This window comes from Buteo buteo, chromosome Z, assembly GCF_964188355.1.
Source record: "Buteo buteo chromosome Z, bButBut1.hap1.1, whole genome shotgun sequence".
Lineage (NCBI taxonomy): Eukaryota > Metazoa > Chordata > Aves > Accipitriformes > Accipitridae > Buteo > Buteo buteo.
In genome coordinates, this window is record NC_134204.1 from 23999756 (window position 1) to 24019411 (window position 19656).

General features: G+C 39.7%; 1 protein-coding gene across 2 annotated transcripts in view; it reads right to left on the minus strand.

The window, feature by feature from the left end:
• Nucleotides 1-19611, minus strand: part of TRIM23 (tripartite motif containing 23) — a 28612-nt gene extending 9001 nt beyond the window's left edge. Inside the window, exons 1-7 of one of the 2 annotated variants that reach the window (XM_075021623.1) lie at nucleotides 19467-19611; nucleotides 18257-18419; nucleotides 6348-6469; nucleotides 5174-5452; nucleotides 4353-4535; nucleotides 3593-3808; nucleotides 2385-2519 (exon numbers count right to left, since the gene is read on the minus strand). In XM_075021623.1, the coding sequence (XP_074877724.1) occupies nucleotides 2385-2519; nucleotides 3593-3808; nucleotides 4353-4535; nucleotides 5174-5452; nucleotides 6348-6469; nucleotides 18257-18419; nucleotides 19467-19490 (1122 nt within the window). In that variant the 5' untranslated portion in view covers nucleotides 19491-19611. Of the gene's footprint in view, nucleotides 1-2384; nucleotides 2520-3592; nucleotides 3809-4352; nucleotides 4536-5173; nucleotides 5453-6347; nucleotides 6470-18256; nucleotides 18420-19388 lie in introns of both variants that reach the window. The other variant, XM_075021622.1, reaches the window with a different exon arrangement.
• Nucleotides 19612-19656: the final 45 nt, after the last annotated feature.

The window sequence follows — 19656 nt, forward strand, 5'->3', positions numbered from 1 at the left end:
TTACTACCTCAGGTACTGTTTTCTTAATTATTTTCCCTCTCCCCAGTATGTACACACAAATATTTAGGATGACCAATTGCTGTTCCTGTATATAACACTCCACAGCCACTGATCTCATTTGACCAGGACAGAACAGCAATCTCTCTCTTCAAATAAGGATCACACTCCTGGATGAGGAGCCATTTCCTTGCCAACAAACTAAGTACATGAAGACATCTCAACCTTATTTGGTCAAAGTCCTCATTAATACATAGGTAAAGGAGGATCTATTGGAAACAATATATTAACAACATTTGGGAAAAAATTATTATATATTAACATACTTCTTGAAAGATTTTCAGCATCTTGTCCTGGAATTCTCCAAATCCTCCCTTCAGAGCTTTATATGTGGCATTTCCCCTGATGGTTTAGGAAGAGGAAACAGCACTATCCATGTTTTTCACGTCATCAGTGAAACAAAAAAAATGTGGATAAAACCTACTCACTTTCAATAGTGGAAAGGATTTCTCCCTCCCCTCCTTAAATCTCCACAACCTTCACTGGATATGGAATGTTCCTTTGATCTGGTACTGTTTGAAACGCTTTTTTAATTTTATAATGGATGCAGCCTTCAGTGCATGAAAGTTTCTGAGAAAGACCTTTTCAGTGATATAATAACAATTTACAGTTTTTGATCTAAAGATTTTATTTCTGTCTGAAATCTGTTGCCAGGAACAGACCTTTCAGGTACAACAAGCCTCACTACAAGTCACAACAGTGGCCATCAGCATGACAGTATTCTAAGAAAACATTGTGTAGAAAGAGAGCTTGAAACTTGTTCAGAAGGGAGGAAACGTAAAAAGTAAGAGACTGAAGTAATTATTTTCACCTTACTTTTTCATGACTGCTGCTCTTTTTGTGAAAAACAACATTTGCTTTGGCACCTTTGAAATTCAGAATCTAAGCTTCAGGATATTTCATAAAAATACCAATTTGTCACAGGAGAAAAACAATAGAAGTCCTATTTTTTTCTAAAGAAAGCTGAGGTGTAGAGAGACACTGGAAGAATTCTGAGTCCCCCAAGCTGAGACTTATTTCAGATCTCCTATTACAACTTAGCTGGCTGCAACCATTCTCTTTCCAAATGCTCAGAAATTCACAATCAAAATTTTCTGAGTCAGATTAACAGCTCCTAAAGGCAAAACCACACATCCAAAATGCCTCTCTGACTCAGCCCTGTGAGATGGCAGCATTAATCAGCTCTTAATACACAGAACGTAATTCATCATCTGTGAAATGTGAATGCTGCTTCATTCATGGAACAATGGAGGTTTGCAGAAGAGGTCTCCCTGACCCTACTAACTCTGATCTCTGCTGAATAGGGAACAGATGGACAGAAATGAAAATGTTGCATTTATTGATCTGACAAAGCAATTATTACATGGAAATTCAAATATACTGAAGTTACAAAACAAATTATTTGGAAGAAATTGAATTTCTGACAACAAGAAGAACTGGGACAGAATCCCTATGGAAGCATCCATTTCCTTATAGTACAGACTTCAACAGCAACAGTTAAATCCTCAGTTTCACCTCAGCAACAATAGATCCTATTCCTCTTTCACCCATTCAGAACAGAAAAAAACCCCATAAATCAAAGTACTTCTTGCTCTTTGGAGTTTCAAATTTATTTAATCTCCTATGTGAAAAGTATCACCATTATCAAACTCCAAATAATTTCATCCCTTTCAAAAAACAGGTGCTATTGAAATGATACTAAAGCAATAAAAACCCCCAACTACTTAGAATATGAACTGTATCTAAACTATCAGTGAATACAAAGCAACTACAAGACAAATTACCATTTAACAAATTGAAAGAAATATATTACTTTTAATATTATAAACTGAAAGTTATAATAGCATTGTTGCATTTAAAAATAGGTGTGCAATTTTCAGGAAATAAAATAATAAACATCCTGCAGAAGTTATGCTGTCTTCATGAAAAAGCCAAAAATACATGGAAAAACAAAGGGTAGATTCCTGCTCTGAGTTGAGCTTATAATAAATCAGGTATATTTCCAAAGGAAGATGTTTCTAGAATTCAAAAATACCACCTTACATATTTAAAAGAAAGCAGCTAATGTTTGAACAAAGCTACTGCTGTAGTCAATGTCAAACGAATGTTTCTCACACTAATTCCAACAGTACAGTGGTTTTGTTGCTCAAATACCACACAGCATTCATCATATAGTAAGACACTGTGGCTCTAACTGATACTGAACTGCCTAAATTTGCTGCAACAAATACAGTATCATAATGAACATATATCATTCCTACTTTCTTTTAAATTACATTTGGGACTTCATAAAGTGGATAGCTGTACTTTCATGAGATTAAGAATACCTTTGTAAAAGTGACAGGTATGCTAGCGTCCAGCTGTACATGATCTGCAAGTTCTGTAAACTGCTGCTGCTGTTTCTGTAATGTCTCTAGCAACCTTGTAATTTCCTGTTTGGCCAACACTACTCTGCAGTCATCCTAAACAAAGAAAGCAAAAGCATGTCTTTACTTTAGTAATTTACTTAAAATAACCAAACACAATGTAAATATGATGGCTGGAAATAAAGCATTTTAAACAGAAGTACTCTAGTTAAAGAAACTCACATTTACAAAATAGATTTGTTTAAAATTGCAATACAAATGCGAAGCCCTTGTCATTATTCCTTAAAACTAATAGATACTAAATAGTTCTGCAGTTTTAAAAAACTTTTTCTTTGAACTCTCTTAGTCCTGTAGGAATAAGAATATACATTATAAAAGACAGTAATGTAATATATAAAGAATACTTATATTGTTCATATATATCATTCCATCAGCTGGAATAGAGCAGCTGCTTTGCAGCATACAGCAACACACAACACAAAGAGATTAATATCCACCCATTAATGATGCGAACATTTGCATTGTTAAAAGTACATCTGAGTAAGCAACCAGACACTGGCTCTGAACAAATAAAAAAAAAAGTACAAATAACACATTAATGAAGCAATTTCTCACATTCGGTTTACTGTTCGCTACATATACTATTCACCTCTTGCTACCACCAAATTAAGTGAATAATGGACCACCCAGATACTCTTATATAGCCACTTTCTTCATATTTAATATGCTGAATTACCTGTATTACAAGTGCTACTGAGAATTATTTAGTCCTAAAACATTTTTTCTTAACAGCCTTGTATGGCAACTATTTTCAAGCACCTGTACTGCTAATTGCAACTGTAAAATCCTTCCCATAAATCTTGTAGCTTCTTTGCTTCAGTTTCATCTCTCCTTCCCACTAACCTCACAAATAACTAGAAATTACTCCAGACAAGGGAATCATGCCACAGGATTCCCAACAACTGGAGGACTTGATGCTTTTGTACTGATTATCCTTGTCTAACACCCCCTTGAAATGAATACTTCAATCTCATGTTATATCATTATTTTTTTAACATTGCAAAGGAAATAAAAATACAGAGTACCATCTGACCTTTTCATTTGTAGCCTAAACTTCATCTGCAGTTCAATGTATCTTGTCATATGTTACAGTTCACTTGTCAACCTACCTGTTGTAAAGTCTTTTCACAATGAAGGCAAGCTGTTGAAACCTGTGACAAGAGGATGGTCATGTCTTCCTGCTGTTGCCTAAGCCAAATTAACTTCTCTCTCACATGAGCATCAACGACACTAAGAGCCATTTCCTCCTGACGACAAAGAGTTTCATGAAGATCAGAAAAATAGGCTCGGACACATGAGCGAGCGTTCTCCGCAGTCCCTGGTACCTACAGTGTCACAGTTGGGAGATCCAGAGGATTAAGGACACCAGTTGATTCCAGAAGTACATTTTTCATTTTATTCAATTTCTAACTTATCTTTACATCTGCTTGGCTACATCGCAGTTCAAGTCTCAATTATACAGAATGGCTTATCAGCCCTAAGAGTAAGGTCCTTCAAGAAGTTACTCCAATAATCCAGTAGCTTATTTTTATATATACACACCTAACAAAAAATGACCAGGGAGAAAAGCCTCAGTAGTATCACAGCACCTGAGAACAGATGCAACCTGTCACAGTACTTCAATACTGTAGTAGCAGTTATACAGCTTTCCCTACTATCTCCCTATTTTCATGTAGCCTAAAAACATTGTAACAGACCACAAGTTCCCCTCTACCTGCTGGCTTAAGCCTCAATGCTGAGTTAGGAGACATAAGAACTTAAGGTATTGTCTTATAAAACCTATGTATAATTTTCAGAGAAATTCCTTATCTTGGTTATTACAAAAAGCAAATAGTGTGTGCACGTGGGAGGGAAAAAAAAAAAGCATACATGTTCAGTATGGGCCATCCCAACTCCATCTTCAACTATTTGTTCTCCTCCTTCTATATGCTGAACAATTCCAACTAATTTTCTGGAATAATCTGAGATTTCTTCTGTGAAAGTTCTTATACAGTGGGCCATGTCTAAAATGGATGCACGAATCTGGTTTGCTTCTGGTTCCAAGACAGAATGCTATAATTAAAAGCAACATATCAAAGATCAATCATAAATATCTTCCTTAATAATCTTTTCTATTTTACTACATATTTAATGTATTTATGTGCATATGTATATGTGTGTGTGTGTGTGTGTATATATATATATGTATATATAGGAAAGGCAAGCAAGAATTTAAAACCATCTTGCAATTTAAAACACAATCAGGAGTTACAGATTATGCTGAGACCAAGATAGGCATCTAGCAATTACACAAGTAAACATATAAATTTGCCATTTACCATAAACAATTATAAAAAAAGAAGGGCACTTAGACTGCACCAGCTTGGGTGAACCTAGTGTTTGCATGATGAAAACAACTTTCAGAACTGGTGAGTCAATGCTGTGAGAAGTTCAGAAAAGCATCAGATAAAGGGACTGCCCATCTTAATATATAAATAACTTATTGCGGTCTTAGAAATAATGGGGCTTTTCCTTGTAATTTTACCATGGCAGTCATCTGAAATAAAGGGAAAACAAAAGAACAGTATGAAGTTACTTCTGTAAAAACCCATCAAGAATCTACCATCTTTTCTTGATAATCTTTTATACTTTAATTGGATAATTATGCAAGCCACCCCATGGCATGACTAGAAACAGATTATTAGCAGTACCTTATGACCTTGATGCTTCCCGTATTCTTTGCAGACACAACACATAAGAGGACTCCCCTGACAGCCCTCTTCTAAACAAACAAACTCAATAGCATGCACTTGGTGTTGGGAGCACATGGTCTTCTCATGAGGCTTATCAGCAAGAGGTACACGCCTGTGTTTTGCTAGTGTCTTTGTAGAATGAGTAAGCTGGGAACAGTCTGCACACAGGTGAGTGGCACAAACAGTGCAGTATACAGATGCAATGTGGGCTTCATCTTCATCACAACGAATGATACTCTAACACACACAAAAAAAAAAAAGACAAAACTGAAGTTGTTAACATTTAATTCCAATAACTGCGGAAAATCAGAAAACCTGTCACCCCTATAAGACTGAAAACAGACTTTCTTTAAAAGTTACACACTAATAAATACTTGGCCAACTTTGAAAACTTGATTTTAAGTTCTCAATAAATTTTTAAAAAATAAAAGTCAGTTTCCTTTACAGTCAATTCCAATCAATTATTCTAGAAGAGTTGAGTGATTTTACAAATCCAAACCTCAGTGGAAGCTGTAAAGGTTTGGAGGACAAAATAATTCAGGCTCCAGTCATTTTCTCCAAAGCAGTCATTACAGAACAAAGAATTACAAAGTTACATACAATCAAAACACCAATGGACAAATAAGCACTTAGGACAGTTATCTACTCCTGGAAGAGCACTGCATGATACTTTTTTCATACCAGTTGTTAACACTGAAATTATTAAAGCAGCTAGTTTTGATAATGAAGTACTATCACATGATGTAGTAATATCAAATGACTATAAAAGGCAGCTACTGAAGAAGAAGAGTTTAACTCTTTAGGAAGAGTTTCTAAGAAGTTTTAGAAAACTGTCCTTAAATCACTGTAAAATATCCAAATAAGTAACCTTTTCTAAAAGTCTTAAAAGCCCCAAAAAGGGGAAAAAGGTATGCCTACTCAGCAATACCATTTCATTTTCTGCTTTAGTTAGTACAGATCAGCAATCAATTATGAAGCAATTAATTGAAGCCTTAATACTAGATATTGAAAGAAAACAACAGCATTATTAGTGAAATTAGATTTGGCAAAAAAATGATTTTCATTTTTTTTCTATCTAGAGATAACTTTAATCAAATGTAACAAAGTTTTTGCTTTTTTTAAAACTCAGTACCTCTCCAGATAGATCAATGGCTTCTTCTGCTGTCCCACACTGCCCAGCAGGTCCATTCTGCAACCGTTCCAAGAGTTCCAACAAAGCAAAATTCTTTTTCAAGCCCCAGACACCAGAATCCCCTATTTTTGAGAAACATTCAAATGAAGGGGAGGAGAAGAAGAAAAACCTCAAGCAAATACCATCATGAGAATTTCCACAAACCATAGCTGAGATTCTGACAAATATCAAGAGCACATTAACTACAGTGAGATACAACTACCACTTTTTCTGTGTAAGTTCATGCTACCTTTCCATCCTCTTCCTTCCTTTCGTCATGGAACTACTTAATATTTATGCAGATTTTCCCTACTTAAAAGATGCCAAGATTGTTAAAAGTTTACAAAAACTTAGTAAAAACACTTGTAAAATAATCTGCAATAGCTAACAACTAAAGACTACAAGGAACTCACAAACTCTAATGTGTATCATAAAAATTAGTATTTTGCATATATACATACAGTGAACATTTCTACTGTACTAACAGAAGCTGTGAAGAATTCACAGTGACAAACCTCATATTCCCTGAATCATGAGATGCAACACCTGTTGCAGATCTCAGTCCAGTAAAAACCTGAACAAGAGTTAAAACAATATTCAGAAAGACCCACTAGAGTGAAGCAGAAGCTCACGTCTATTCCTGTGTCATACTCATTTTGTAGAGGTTAACATGAAGCAACGTGATGAGAAGCAAAACCAGAATTGCATCCCAATGGCTGCTGCTAAATGCTACTCACACAGACGATGTAGCACGAGAACCCTACTGATTGCTTCTCCAAGAAAGTATCCCTTGACTTTTTTCAGCATCATTGTCATAAATTTAAAGACATTTTCTCTGTTGCAAGGTAAAGGTGCCTCAAGAGATGAAGCATCATCTTTGAGCACTGGATCATTACTTTTTAGTCATTACAGAATCACAGAATGGTTGAGGTTGGAAGGGACCTCTGGACATAACCTTGCCCAGTGACCCTGCTCAAGCAGGGTCACCTAGAGCTGGTTGGCAAGGACTGTGCCCAGGCAGCTTTTGAAGATCTCCAAGGAGGGAGATTCTGCCACGTCTCTGGGCAAGCTGTGCCAGAGCTTGGTCATCCTCACAGTCAAAATCGTTTCCTTATGTGTAGACAGAACTTCCTGTGTTTCAGTTTGTGCACATTGCCTCTAGTTCTGTCACTAATACACTGAAAAAAGCCTGGCTCTGTCTCCTTTACACACTCCCTTCAGTTATTTGTAAAATCTTTCTTTATTTGTAAAAGCCTTTCTTCATATGAGATGCTCCAGTCTCTTCATTATCTTACTGGCCGTTTGCTCCAGCAGCTCCACATGTCTCTTGTACTGGGCAGCCCCAAATTGGACACAGTATTCCACATGTGGTCTCATCGGTGCTGAGGACAGGGGAAGGTTCACCATCCTGGACTTGCTGGCAACACTCCTCCTAATGTCGTCCAGGATACCGTTAGCCTCCTTTGCCACAACAGCACACCAGGTAACCCAGGACCCCCAGGTCCTTTTCTGCAAAGCTGCCCTCCAGTTGGCTGGTGCATTCTCTTCTCTCATTTTCTTCTCAAATGAGAAAATTAGAATCATAGAGTATCTCAAGTTGGAAGGGACCCAAGGATCATCGAGTCCAACTCCCTGCTCCTCGCAGGACTGCCTAACACTAAACCATATGACTAAGAGCACCATCCAGATGCTGACTGAACCCTGATAGGTTTGGTGCCATGACCACTTCCCTGGGGAGCCTGTCCCAGTGAGCAACCACCCTCTCAGTGAAGAACCTGTCCCATCTGAACTTCCCCTGACGCAGCTTCCTTCCATCTCCCCGTGTCCTATCGCTGGTCACCAGAGAGGTGGAGATCAGCACCTCCCCCTCCGCTGCCCCCCGTAAGGAAGCTGTAGGCTGCGATGGGGTCACCCCTCAGCCTTCTCTTCTCCAAGATGAACAAGACAAGTGACGTCTGCTGTTCCTCCTAAGTCTTGCCCTTGAGACTTTTCACCATCTTGGTCACCCTCCTCTAGACACGCTCTAACAGTTTGATGTCTTTCTTATAGAGACACCCCAAACTGCACACAGTACTCAAGGTGGGGCCGCACCAGTGCAGTGTAGAGTGGGACAGTCACCTCCCTTGACCTGCTAGCTGTGCTGTGCTTGATGCACCCCAGGACACGGTTGGCCCTTTTGGCTGCCGGGGCACACTGGTGACTCATGTTCCACTTGCCATCAACCCAAACCCCCAGATCTCTTTCTGCAGGGCTGCTCTCCAGCCTCTCATCCCCCAGTTTGTACGCATAACCAGGATTATGCCAGAATTAAACCTTTCTGCTTTGTCTACATCTGATCACAACAAGCAATGGACCAATGTTATCTCTGATCCTCCTTATGCTGTTAACTTATTTAAGTTGTCCTTCACAGTGCTGGCCAGCTTGAACTCTAATCAAGCTTTGGCCACATGAATTTTCTCCCTATAGTGATAAACAGCATCTCTGTAGTCCTCCTGTGTCACCTGTCCTTGCTTCCAATGTCCGTACACCTTCCTTTTCTGCCTAAGTTCTAGAAGAAGATACCTGCTCAGCCAAGCTGGCCTTCCGCCCTGCTTGCTTGACTTCCAACACTTTGGAATTGCTTGCTCCTGTGCTCTTAAGAGACAGCTCTTAAAAAGTGGTTTACATCTAATGCAGAAAGCACCTAGCACATAGCAGAAACCTCTCAGCAGAGTTGTTACATATAAAAGAAAAAAAACGTATTTTAGTAGTATGCTATTAGACGTTCCTCAAATGGGATGTTTGCCATTTTCAGGGCCTGAGTACACAGAATCTGAGGTTCTCCTCACTATAGAGCATCTAGAAAACTGTATTTGATTAACTGCGATAGGCTGACTACCATTGCTGAATCACAACTATATGCCTTTGGAAATCAGCAATGACCAATTACAGATGGCCAATCTGAGAATAGAGAGGTGTTTTCAATGGAGTTTAGTGTTGAGTTCACTATGAATTTCCAGAACAAGTGTCACTTCAGTGTGTACGTTTGCGTTTCTTTTCTTCTTCAAAACTGGGGGCAGATCAACTTTTGAAGTTGTTTACTGCCCAAACTCAACCTTTATTACTGCACAGTTTAGAATCAGTTTAACTCCTAATTGACGCTAACAAGGCTGTTCATATATAGTATCAGTACATGCCAATCCAGGTAGAGGGTCTAATTACTTGCTAACAATTCCTAATTTGGAAGGGACAAGTAAAGAAATGTATGTGCTCTTCTTCCAGCCTCAATGCTATGATGAGCTCTTCTGCTGTAGTCACAGGGATTTAATGACAATCAGTTTGCCAAAATTGGTAGAACACAGATAATTAAACCAAACCTCATTAAAACCTTGAAACATCCTGTTTTCCTAACAAATAACAGAGTTAACCCATGAGTGTCTATGATCTTGTAACATTATTTTTACCAGTTCTTGAAATAATATATCTGAGAACAAAGAGAAGCTCAAGAAATTATATACTACATCCAACATGACTGCTGAATACTAACAGAGCACTTCTTTGGTGCACTGAAAGGAAGGCAAGTTGTGGATGTTAGTTTCGTCACATAACATTGCCCTTATCTCTTTGTCAGATGTTTACATAAGTGTACAGAAGCTACTAACTTCAGGAAAAGAAATGGGGGGCATTGCTACCTTTGAGTAGAATGATGGAATGCACAACATTACTTGTAGTATCCAGGGTAGTGACAGATGCACATTTATGTAGCTAAGAAGCTGCCTGGAAATGCTACCTTCTATTTAAACAGAATCTGCAGGACCTGAAATTGACTCCTCTATTTTATGATGGAACTTTTGAACTGTGTTTGTAAAACAAGAAAAGGTTGCTGCAGTTATTTTTTAGAGTGCGGGACACCACTATCTGGACAAAACTGCATATGCATGCTGCTTTTGTAATTCAGATATTTGTTTCATACCTCATGCAAACATACCTATCTAAGAATGAGCCAAACTTTTAATGAACCTCTGCTATTCACTGTAAAAAAATAATACATACTACATTTCTTTATTAGATTCAAGTAACTGCTTTATTCGATTTACACTGCGCTTCAAGCATGATCTGGAAAACACAACTTTAGAAAACAATGCCAGATCTGGAAATAAGTTGGGCTGCCTCTCATAATCCAGATGCAAAGACTAGCAGAACAACAACTGGAGCCTGAGGCTGGTTCCAGATGATGCCTAAAAACTCTTGACATTTTCAGTCCACATATCTGGTGTCTGACAGAAGTCTGCATCTGACATGAACTCACAGAAACTGTATCCCATGTGTTTTCCCAAAGAGAAAGCCCAGGCTACTTGAGTTGTCTGGTTCTGCTGAGTGTAATTTCATAACTCCTAAACTATGCTGCCCTGTGATTGTCTGGTAGGCGTATGCCCTCTGCATCCTTCTGGAATTCAGATGTCATCCCAGTGATCCTATACAGACATTAAGGCTTCTTCCTTCAATACTGAGATTTATCAAACACTCCATAGATTTTGATGTATCATTAGAGTGAAAGTGCTGTTTCAAATGAACAGACACCAACTACTATTAGTAGCAGGCAGTTATGAGAACCAGCAAAACAAAGTACCCATCCCAAATACTCATGTTTCACTGCTCCTCAGCTTGGTACACATAGTCAGAGAATAATCAGCATTTTCATGGTTCTAAGAATATGGATCTTCAGCTCCCACAGGAGTCTGGATTTGCAGCAGACAGAGATTATATACTGCTATAAAGGCTCTTTGTAGAACTACATAAACACTGTTCAAATACACTCACTGCCTAAAACGCAATGCTTTTAAGAGCTAGGTATGTTACAATATTGTTTGTAAGGAAGTGTACACAAAAGCAAAAAAAACCCAATCAAATAACAAATGGATCTGCAAGTTCTCATGTCTCCAGCTTCAGCTTGTTAAGAATTATTCTCTGTACTGGTTTTGGCTGGGATTTACTTAATTTTCTTCATAGTAGCTGGTATGGGACTATGTTTTGGACTTGTGACCAAAACAGTGATGATATCACACCTGTATTTTAGCTATCGCTGAGCAGTGCTTACACAGAGTCAAGGCCCTTTTCTGTTTCTCATGCTGCCGCACCAGCGAGGAGGCTGGGGTTGCATGAGAAGTTGGGAAGGGACACAGCAGGGACAGCTGACCCCAACTGACCACAGGGGTATTCCATACCATGTAAGATCATGCTCAGAAACAAAAGCTGGCATGAAGAAGGAGGAAGTGGGGGGTGACATTCAGAGTTATGGCATCTGTCTTCCCAAGTAACCACCACAGATGATGGAGCCCTGCTTTCCTGGAAATGGCTAAACACCTGCCTGCCAGTGGGAAGCAGTGAATGATTTCTTTATTCTGCTTTGCTTGTGTGCACAGCTTTTGTTTTACCTATTAAACTGTCTTTATCTCAACCCACTTTTGCCTTTGCAATCCTCTCCTGTCCCACTGCTCAAGAGTGAATGAATGGCTGTGTGGGGCTAAGCTGCCCACCGGGGTTAAAATACAACATTCTCTTTTACTTCAAGAGCTATGAAACAAGAAAAATGAGACTGGCTTTCAATCTTAAGACTTCAAAACTTGTTTGAAATACATGCAAGTGCTTTTTACTACCTGACAATATTTTCCCTGCAGTACTGTTTCAAAGAGCAGACCCACATTACACAGCTAGGCACAATTACGTGGAAGACGTATGCTCACATGTTGACTGTTTTCCCATCAAGGGGAGCAGACCAAGTAGTTTCATGAGGTGCACACAACATCTGGCCAAAGTGAGGGCAACAATGCTATGGTACCTCTGAAGAGGGATGTGAACAGGAACCAACATATCCACGCTGTATACCTTATTGCTTTGTGCAGCTTCCAGTTTTGCTACGTGAAACTTTCTTTCCTAGGCATTTCCTCCCACAGTTTAAACCATCAACCATAATATTCTCAGTGGCCAAACTCAAAACACAAGTTATGTGCCTCACAGATAAAAGGCAGAGTTCAGAGAACAGATAAATGGATGAATACTGTTTTCCTACAGCTCTAAATGGGAGCATATATAAGCTGTTCTCCTCTCCAACACCCTCAGCTGGTACAAAGAAACCATTGAGTATCTTTAAAAAAAATGCTTACCAGTAAAAGACCATTCATTTTAGCACATCTGCTCTTTCTGCAAATGGGCCTATCAAAGTACTGGTTAGTAACTTTGAAGTTAGATATAAAGAAAGGGCATGTCAGTGGTCTCTTCAGTTATCAGTTCCATGGTGGAAGCCTTCTCTGGTACAGAAAGCATTACCAACACCCTAAGCTCAGTGCACTCCACAAAATAAATTGCGAACAAAAAAAGAAGTGTTTTAACTTTTGTTTGCCACAGATCTTGATGGAGTTTACAGAAGTTAAGTTCTGGGACTCCAGAATTACAGTTAGCACCAGCACAGTCATCTGCCTTGATATATTCTGAGTTCAGAGCTTAGTTATTTTTTAGATCTAGCACTCCTAGCAGGATCGTAGTGTTTTTCATAACACAGAGCAAGGAAGAGTCACATCCCATGCAATATCCACTTTCAGAATCTAAATTATGTCAAAACAGTTTGTAAACAGTCTGGATTTGCTGACACTGTACCTAGACAGATTTTTACACACTAACTCCCAGAAAGCAAAGCACAGGAAAGTGGCTAGATGGTTCTCTTCTACAGTGTTTAGAACAGTTTAGAACAGTTGCTACTGTCCTGTAGCAAATTGGCTGTGCATAACCTTCAATTACTACAGTATATAAAATACTCACATTAACAACACACCGATATAATGACTGCTGATACTAATGTGGACCTTATATCTCCAGATTAAGCCACTAATTCAGATATCCATTAACAACAGAGTGTATATGGATGTACATGCACCAAAAGGATAAACCTACTTATGAAATCGATTATAGCAAATTAGCCTTTAAGCAAATATTGTCTTAGCCTTTAAGCAAACGTTGGATAAGGCTCAGAGAGAAAGAAGCTGTTCAGTCTTAGAGTTTCTTACAAAAGTAGTTTCTTTCACAGGTTTAAATATGTTTATTAAAAAAAAACAAAACCAAAAAAACTCAAACCAATCAAAATAAGAAGTAGTCTCCTCAGATTACATTCTCGTAACTGATTTTAACCAGGTTGGTTCTGTCCCATGTCTAGCAGGGTGAGAAAGCCAAGCCAGAAAAGTCAAAGCAGAACTAATTTACTGATATGTAACCAACAGAAAAGATACAATTGTAGCCATACTGTGTTTATTTTCTGGTTCGTAACTTAAAGCTGCCAGGAGAAACAAAGTTACACTGCTTTTACAGTCCTTCTTTATTTTTTTTATTATACCTCCTGAGATTTGCTAATACATGTTAGACATTCTCAGTGCACTGTCTTGGACACAAATAGAAAAAACAGGCAAAGCTTACATATCAACTATTAATCTACTAAAACAGAATTTATAACCAGTAAGCACCCTATAAAACATGGATTATCATACAGAAAGCCATGTCTCATTTCACTGGTATCTACTATGCAGTTTACGTATTTGACAAAAAGCCACTTTGCTTCTTTTCACACTAAACATAGAATTACTACATACTCAACATACACGTTTTCAACACATCTGATCAAATGCTTATTTTATATTAAAAAAAAAAAAGATGAGTCGTGTAAATACGTCTATTTAATCTCTAGGACTTTAGCTCACATTCTGCTTTGGTCACAAGTGTAAAAGAGTCTAGTGATCTCATCCTTCTGCCTACAAGGGATGTTTGTGCCCATTACAAAACCACTACACAATCTGACCGTCTCTTCTCAGAAGAATAAAACATGAATAGCAGGAAGTGTGTCAGCCAGGAATGAGATAGTGACAGGGTGAAGATACTAAGACTGACGCCAGCCAACAATACTAATGTCATTTTCAAAAGCATGAACCTTGTCTGCAGAAGGATTATAAATAATACAAGGAATAAAGGAGCAACTTTTGTCTAAATGTCAGAACAAAGCCAATAGAATATTATGTTATAGCTACATTTTCTTGCATAATGTTTTGAAGTTTTATCTTAGCACTCAAACACTAGCAAAAGAATATAGACATGTAAACAATACCAATGGGATGGATTCCACGAAGGATGTCAACACCTGCATACATCAGTTCAACAAGTTTTAATGACAGAGAATAGTTTCAGCCCTGTAATGTGATGATGCTAGGGAGAGTTCACCTGAGCCATAAACTGTTAAGGGCTTTCTTAGCAGAACTGCACAGTTCAAAAGCCAGAGCCTCCAAAGCTGTTACACAAGGACATCCTTCCCAACCATTCCCTGGTCCATGTATTCAAAAAAAAAAACAAACAACCCACTAATCCAATGCAGGAAGAAGAGAGAAAGCAGTTTGCAAGAAATTATTCACCTCTTCTCTCAAATCAAGGTACTTGAAGGGAAAAGGCTTTAAGGGGAGTCTCTTCTTCTACAAAGACCATTTTATACATTTTTCCCTAAATATATTGCTTGAGTTAACATAATCTCCAGAACGTATGGCTTCAAAATTTTGAAAATTGAAAAAGCTTTTCCATTACTTCTTTTTGGTTAAAGAACGTTAATCCAGTTGAAGATAACCACTAGACAGCTCACATACCTTTAATATGTACATACCCACTTAAAATTCTCCACTAGAAGATTCATCATTGGCAACTTCATTAAAGAACTCTCACCCCCCATTCCCCCCCACCAAATCCATGTTTAGTCTACTTGCAAAGTAATACAGTTTGGGCAGGCTTTAGTGCTACCAGTTCATTACTAAATATTTTCTCTCATAAAGATTTTACGAACTGTTAGAATATTTTGCTAAGCATGTAAACAACATGTTGTCATTTTTCACTTGCAGACTCCGTATTTCCAGAAGTCCTGATTGACAAAGTACTTCTAAACCTGCCTTCCCATATAGTTATACATATAGAGAAGAGACAGGCCAGTAAATTTAAACCTAGTGTCCACTTCAGAAGGGAGGAAGTACAGCTATATCTATACATATATAGATCCCAAGATTCCTTGGGAATATAGGATTAAGTGATTTATAAAGAGCAAAGGAAAACAAGCAAGTCTATCTGCTGAACCGTATAGGTTAAATGACCAACTAAAGCATCCATAAAATCCACAGTTACTGACCAAGGATCTTTACTCAACATAGGTAGCTTTACACTCTGATTATACAGCTTTTCTTTCAACAGACCTTTCTCTTGGCAGCAACCCTATAACCTAGATTTAGATGCTAAAGGGTTTCCTGAGACTACTCCATTAAGCAGCAGAATAGCAATTGCAGAAATGGGTGAAAATGGAGCTTGTTTCTCATATGCCCTCAAATGGAAGGAAGGATGAGAAATTCACTGGGCCCGGAGTTGCTACGCCTCCCCCCCAGCACCACTCATGAGCTCTCAGAAGGAAACAGTATCTACAAGCACAGCACATTTAACCAACACCAGTAACTACGAGGTGATTAGAGCAAGACAACAAATGCACAGACACCTCAAAGAGGTGTCATTATAAGCTGCTCTCCAAACACTCCATTTTTACATGCTGGAAGCAGTAAGATCTCTTAAGACAGTTCTTATGGACCTGGTAAGACTAAAAGCGGCTATGACCCTCTTCTGCCCCAAATCACCAGGCAGAGCATTTTTATTCACACAAGTCTTTTTACTTTCAAGCTGTTTTTCTAAAACTTTCTACCTGTTGGTTTTTTGAGCCACTGCTGGTCACAGCATATCATCCTTCTTTCTAGTAATAGAGAGTAGGATGCAAGTCTACTATCCTAGAGACAAAAGCTGAAGCTTTTCTTCCCTCTTCCTATCTGTAAGAGCCTTACAAGTCTAATAACGTTTCACTGTGTTTCATCAAAAGCTCCTAAGTATTATGTAAGATGAAAAAACTTTAAATGTTTTTATAAAGCTTTGTTTTGTTAAACCTGAAAGCCCCCCAAAATTATGAGAGAATACTTTCAGATGCCTGGGAAAAAAACGCACAGTAAAAAATAAGAAGTGACAAGTTCCCTATTGTCATGGTTTAACCCCAGCCAACAATTAAGCATCATGCAGCTGCTCACTCACTGCCCCCCCCGCCCCCGCAGTGGGATGGGAGAGAGAATTGGCGGGAAAAAAAGTAAAAACTCGTGGGTTGAGAAAAGAACAGTTTAATAGAACAGAAAGGAAGAAACTAATAGTAATAATAATAACAATAATAAAGTGACAATAATAATAATAATAGGATTAGAATATACAAAACAAGTGATGCACAGTGCAGTTGCTCACCAGTCACCAAATGATGCCCAGCTAGTTCCCAAGCAGCAATCCCCCCTGTTTATATACTGAGCATGACTTCATATGGTCTGGAACATCCCTTTGGTCAGTTGGGGTCAGCTGTCCCAGCTGTGACCCCTCCCAACTTCTTGTGCCCCCCCAGCCTCCTGGCTAGTGGGGTGGGGTGAGAAGCAGAAAAGGCCTTGACTCTGTAAGCACTGCTCAGCAGTAACTAAAACATCCCTGTGTTATCAACCCTGTTTCCAGCACAAATCCAAAACATAGCCCCATACTAGCTAACATAAAGAAAATTAACTCTATCCCAGTCAAAACCAGCACTCCTATCATAACAAAAATGCTACTTTTACTCTACAAGATACAAGCAGTGGTCTTGGACAGAAATACTTCACAACAGCAGGAGTGTGTCTTGTGCTCTAACATTCCCTCCCTTAAAAGCATACCTTAAGAAATGTTGTGCAGCTGTACAGTCATAGATAAGAAGTAAAACAAATTGTGACTCTTTTAACCACATCTTCTAGATTGGCAATCATTCATGACACTCATAATTACTACTTCCCTCCCCCCCGAAAACAAACCCCTCTTTCATATGAGACTGGAATTTCTTTTCCTGACTCCGATTTCCGTGAAAGCATCCCACAGAATGCCTCACTATTCCTCTCAGTTTGGTCTACAATCTAGCAGATTCTCCTCCTGCAAAGTAAATTATTATTCAAGCGAATTTGATATTTAAACATTTCTTTCAGGGATTACCAGATTAGAGGTCTCCTTCTCTGAGGATTCCCCTCCTTCTAACAGCTTCCCCCTACCCCCCATGCTATTCAGAACTGCTGGAGCCAGTTCTATTAACCAGTTCTTCTCGGTACAAATTCTTCTGATAACTCATGTCCTCCGTAACCCTATGTTAAATAGGCAAGTCCTGTTCTGAAGAAATTATAAGCAAGTGTCATCTTTTGCCTAAAATAAATTTCCACTGTTGGATAAAAGCTGTATCTTATCCTTTCAAATACTGTCTGCAGACAATCATACAGTAAGGGAATTCCTATTGACAGCCTGCCACTGTCAGTTAGTGCATATACAGAATTACTTTACATTGTAAAAAACATGTTTGTTATCACTGACACTTCCCTCTAAATCACTTCATCATGAATCCAGATAAATCTGTTTGTCAAAGAAACTACCTATTTAATTGCATGGTCTATTTAGTGTTCAGGACAACAGGAAACGAATACCCATGCAGGAACCCTTAGACACTAATTTAAAATAGAGTAGTCCCTTTGTAAATATAGGTGTTCAAAGAGACTTCAAGGTATAACGCTTGCAAGCCCAGGTTCAAGAAGTTAAAATCTTGACCTTCTTTTTCTAAGACACCTATTTTACTAGTGCTTAACAATGCTATGAGCTTCTCTGAATGAAAAGGAACACTGCACATTCATAACTCAGAAATATTATCACTAAGTGGAGCATTAAGAATCTATTACCTAGCATTATCTTCTAGATATCCTTGGCTGACAGGTTTTAAGAACTTCAGACTTATATTTTCTTACCTAGTTCAGTAACTTGTCGATCAAAAGGACAACGAACTGCTCTGCCATGAAGGGGAAGCCGGGTAAGACAGTCATGGCAGACAGTATGGCCACACAAAAGCAGCCGGGGAACTTTGTCACCTTGCAAAGAAAATACATCTTCACAGACACCACACTCAAGAACCTGTAATTTAAAGAGACTATATTTGGTTTGGAGCTGATAAAAAAAAGCAAAACTTCATACAGTAACCCATGTGACGCAGTTTATTTTACAGAAGTTCCTGCAATCACAGCAGATAGGCTGAGTCATTAATTTTGCTTTGTACACACAAATAATGATCATACAAATGATACTTAAAAAATAAATAAATAGACACGAACAGAACATTTTAACTCTTCAGCATCCCACCTGATCACCACTAGTTCTTGCCCACTTCGTTTAATGCACCGCCACACAAAAAGCCCGCTGGTCAAGCAGCACAACTAAGTACACAGAAACGTCCTTGCAGGAAAAGGAAACGGAGGGCAAGACCCTGCCAAAGCAGACTATCAGCCGGCGGAGAAAGTTTCCATTCATAGGTGACGCACATAATAATGTCAGTCATACCAAGGTAGCCATTTACGAAGCTACAAACGCAGCACCGATGTAGCAGGAACAAACAGTACGGGACCAGAACACCTTAAACCGCCAATAAAAAGCGAAATTGACCGTCATTTAGGGGGAAAAAACCCCCAACCAAACAAAAAAAAAAAAACCCAAAACCCAAAAAACCAACTCCCGACAATCCGTAAGACAATAGCGTCAGCTAACCACCTCGGGCAGCCCAGGCGTTACGATTTCTCCGAGACGGCTCCCCGCTGTGAGGCAGTCACCAGTCGCCCTCCCCCTCACACAGAGGCCTGCCGCCTCGCAGCCCGCTCCCTCCGAGGCACCGCGCAGCAGACCGGCTCAGCGCGGACGAGGCGGGGAAAGGGCTTCGGAAGCTCCCCGCCACCTCAGGGGACGCCTCCCGTCCCGGAGCCCCCCTCGCTCCCGCGCTACCCCTAACCCTCAGACGGGGCAGCGACGGCGCAACCCCCGGCCGCCACAGCCTGCCCTGCCGCAGGAGGCGGCCGAGCCGGGCGGCGCGAAGGGCCGAGCAGCCCGTCCCACCTTCACTGCGGCGCCAGCCGGGCCGCGGCCGCCGCCACCGGACCCCCGACTGCCGTCCAGCCCGGCGCCAGCCCCGACCTTGTTTACACCTAGGGCCGCCATCTTGGGGAGGGCGGAGCAGAGCAGCCACCGGCAGGAAGGAGGAGGAGGAGGATGGAGGAGGAGGATGGAGGAGGAGGATGGAGGAGGAGATGGTGGGCGCCGCCACCCCTCCCCCCCCGGCTCCCCGATAAGCGCATGCGCTCCCCCGCCGCCGCACCGGGCCGGT